The 3,498-nt window shown below is 32.9% G+C and overlaps 1 protein-coding gene across 2 annotated transcripts; it reads right to left on the reverse strand.

Moving 5' to 3' along the window:
• Positions 1-126: 126 nt before the first annotated feature.
• Positions 127-2,790, reverse strand: LOC116343143 (vascular endothelial growth factor receptor 1-like). 2 transcript variants are annotated; one of them, XM_031771056.1, is made up of 7 exons: positions 2,624-2,790; positions 2,234-2,544; positions 2,014-2,116; positions 1,732-1,941; positions 1,167-1,366; positions 884-1,098; positions 127-823 (listed from the first exon to the last, which is right to left on the reverse strand). In XM_031771056.1, exons 3-7 carry the CDS (start codon positions 2,081-2,083, stop codon positions 505-507), a joined length of 1,014 nt encoding a protein of 337 aa, XP_031626916.1. In that variant the 5' UTR covers positions 2,084-2,116; positions 2,234-2,544; positions 2,624-2,790; the 3' UTR covers positions 127-504. The 2 variants fall into 2 exon arrangements, with proteins under 2 accessions (XP_031626916.1, XP_031626915.1); XM_031771055.1 differs by having other exon boundaries at positions 2,014-2,135; positions 2,624-2,757.
• Between the last annotated feature and the right edge of the window lie 708 nt (positions 2,791-3,498).

Genomic DNA, 3,498 nt, shown 5'->3' on the forward strand with positions numbered 1-3,498 from the left:
AAAAAAATTCTCAAAAATAAATAGAATGTATTTTTATTAATTCAAAGTGTATTTAGCTAAAAAGAATAAAAGAAATTCGATAGAGCCGTTATCAATATTCATTAAATAATCTTGAGGCCATATAAGTAGATTCAAATAATTTTTTATTGATTTATAATTGGGTTCTGTGAGAACTTGACCAAACGCTATGCAGAAATTTCAAATGTCCAAAAAACAGTTTTTTCCCAACATTTCGGTTCCATGCCTTTTTATTTAAGAAAAATATTTTAGTATATTTAAGTTGTAACTTGTAATTCAAACAAATCTTTGTGAAAAACGTCTTGTTTGGCATTGATATACTGTTTTTATTCTGGAGCAATCAATTTTAGTTAACCCTCTGTTAACTTTCATCAATTAAAGTTAGCTATGGTTAAATGTAGCAGGTAACGATAATTGACAATAATCATAGTTGCTCGACAAAATAATCGCCCAAATAAAATAATAATAAATTTGTATTCTTTCAATTTAAACAATCGTCTTCAATGGTATTTCCACCACACATTCGGCGTTTCCGTTTGGGTTTTCAGGAGATAAGACATCAACAACGCATGACTGTGTTGTATTTTCATCATTTTCAGGGTTTTCATCCAATTTAACTGAGGCCAAACAATCATTTTCTTCAGATTTGTATTTTTCGGCATTTTTTTCCATAAACGATTTATTTAAATCGATAAATTCCTCTAGGTCATCAGGTTTCATAAGATCGCAAAATGTCATGGCAAGACTGTCGAATAATGGACGTGCGTTGGGGTCGGCGTTCCAGCATGACATCATAATATCGTATCTAAAAAAAAAAAATAAGTTATTGATAATATTCGCATGATAAAAACCATTTGAAATCTACATGGATTGTGTGGCATATTCTGGTTTGCTCAATCTGTTGCCGCGTTGTAAAAAGTTTGCCAAATTGTTAAAAGGATCATCTAATTTCGAATATGGCATTAATCCGAGTGAAAATAGTTCCCATAGCACGATACCAAATGACCACACATCTGAATGAACACTGTACTTTTGATCGATTAAAGATTCGGGAGCCAACCATCTGTAAGGAACCCGTTCCTGCAAATGATATTTGAATTATAGTAACATTTTTGTACCTTTTTATAATAAAAATCACTCTTTCGTACTCCTCCATTTTTCCGGTAGTATGGTTTGTTGTGCAAACTTTTTGCCAAGCCGAAATCACAAATTTTCACAACATTGTTGGCACACAGTAGAATATTTCTGGTTGCCAAGTCTCTGTGTAGAACATTATGAGAAATTAAATAGTGCATGCCTCGCGCCACTTGAAATGCCCAGCAAAGTAAATCACTCGTTGTAATCGGATCTGTTGTGATAAAATTAGGTTTATTGTATTGTGCAGTTGAAAAAATCTCTTCATTTTAAATCAATAGTATTGGCCTCCAACCAATCGTTTATAGCATATGACTCCGTTATAATAATAACAGGAGTAGAATAAACAAGAGGGATAAGGATCAGAACACATAGTATTTAGTGGAAAAAATCAAACAAATATTCGTAGTCAATAGCATTGACGAATTCAAGCAAAATATGGAAGTTGATTCAGTCCGTTCAATAAGTTCGCGTTAGCTTCCGTAAAGACATGAATGAATATGAGTTCGTTGAAAAATATCATGTTTGATTTTTGATTGTACTTATTGAGCAGACTAGTTAACTAATATTTTGCATTACGAGGTTTAGTCAAGGTTTTATAGCCGTCATTTTCAAGAGATTCAGTGGATGACCGTTGACCTTCTTGATCTCCTTGATCTTTTGCGCAAATTGTTGCATCAATTGTATCATTTTCATGATTAATTTGATCGATGAAATATTTACGATTGTTCCTCAATAATATTTCAATGTCTCCAAATTCACAGAGTTCAACTATGATCATTAGTCCGCCTACAGAAATATCGAATGAACAAATGTTTATTTTTGAGAATTATTCGTAAAATGAGAATGATTTCTATTTACTTTGTTCAATATTCTCGGTGACAGCTCCGAGTAAATTCACCAAATTAAAATGCCGGCCCAGATGCATCATGACCTTTAGCTCTGATATTAAGATGTTTATATCCTATATTGTATGAAAATAGCTTATTTGTATTATTGGATATTGTACAAATGTTCAGAAATCATTAAGAACGATTTGTGTATGAGTCCGTAAATAATTTTATATCCAAAATAAACTTACTTCCTTATTCGACACATCGTTGACCTTTTTGATGGCAACTTTGGTTTCCTGCTCATGATTTAAGATTTTTATTGCAATTCCTTCGTGAACTTCACCAAAAGCACCAGAACCAAGCCTCTTTCCAACTTCCAGTCTTTTTCTGGGAAATTCGAACTCTTTTTTATACGGCAAAAGGTGAGCAAGGTGAAGAAGATTTTTAAAAAGACGGATTCTCTTTCGTTCACGTAGAAAATAAATGAGAATTATCACAACAATGATTAGAAAAATAAATCCAATTGCTATTAGCGATGGAATTCGAATTGCAACTAAGCCTGTGAGAAAAGAAATGTTTAAAAAATCACTGTTAAAAGACTAAATCAAATTAATTAAACTAAAAATGCATGGAGTTACCTTCTAAGACGGAGTCTAACCAGCCCTTATCCTTTTTTCCAATTCTCGAGCAATATTTGTCACTTTGTAGTTGAAGTGTAACCCTTGCAACTGAAACATTAATAATAACATTGACATAAGCATTGAAATGGTTGGTGGAACAAATTAACCCTTGGCAGATGATGATATTCGATCGAGGGGCTTATGACATATGTGAATCGCAAGAGTCTCATGTAAACTATACTAATCAATAAGAGTCTGTATGTGATTTGCGAGTCCCCTTATGATTTTCGAGTCAGTAAAAAGTCTCAATGACAGGTTTTAAGCGAATGTTAAATCATAACAATTTGTTGACCACCAATAACAACAAACATGTACACTGATACAAATTGAAGAACTGATACAAATAAACGAAAAAAAAAAGAGACACAAACTTAGAAAAAAAAACGCACCAAATATAGATAGATCACAAACACAATAAGATAAAAACACTTCTATCAAAAATCAAATGAAACAGTAATGAAGAACGCATTATAAATATCACGTCTTACCTCAACAAAGAACTCTGTCTAAATCGAATGATGAAATTTATTTCCAATGTGACATCAAATATTTTTCCGATCGAAATGTTGTTAGAATATCCACAGTAAATTTTATCAACACCCATATAACTCATTTGCGGAGCAATTTTGTCGATGGCGGGACTGTGTGGAGTTCGGCGGAGATAGCATGCAAATGCTGTGTGTACGAGTGCAACAGCATTCTTTGCTGTTCATAGATTTATTTTGTCCAAACGAACATCTTAGTAGCCGTACACAGACACACAGCTAAGTTACTAATCATCTGCGTAATAATGATACACATAGATGTGCTGTTACCCTCGTACACACAGAGTT

This window comes from Contarinia nasturtii, unplaced genomic scaffold (genome assembly GCF_009176525.2).
Source record: "Contarinia nasturtii isolate CC-2019 unplaced genomic scaffold, AAFC_CNas_1.1 Cnas_scaffold_984, whole genome shotgun sequence".
NCBI lineage: Eukaryota > Metazoa > Arthropoda > Insecta > Diptera > Cecidomyiidae > Contarinia > Contarinia nasturtii.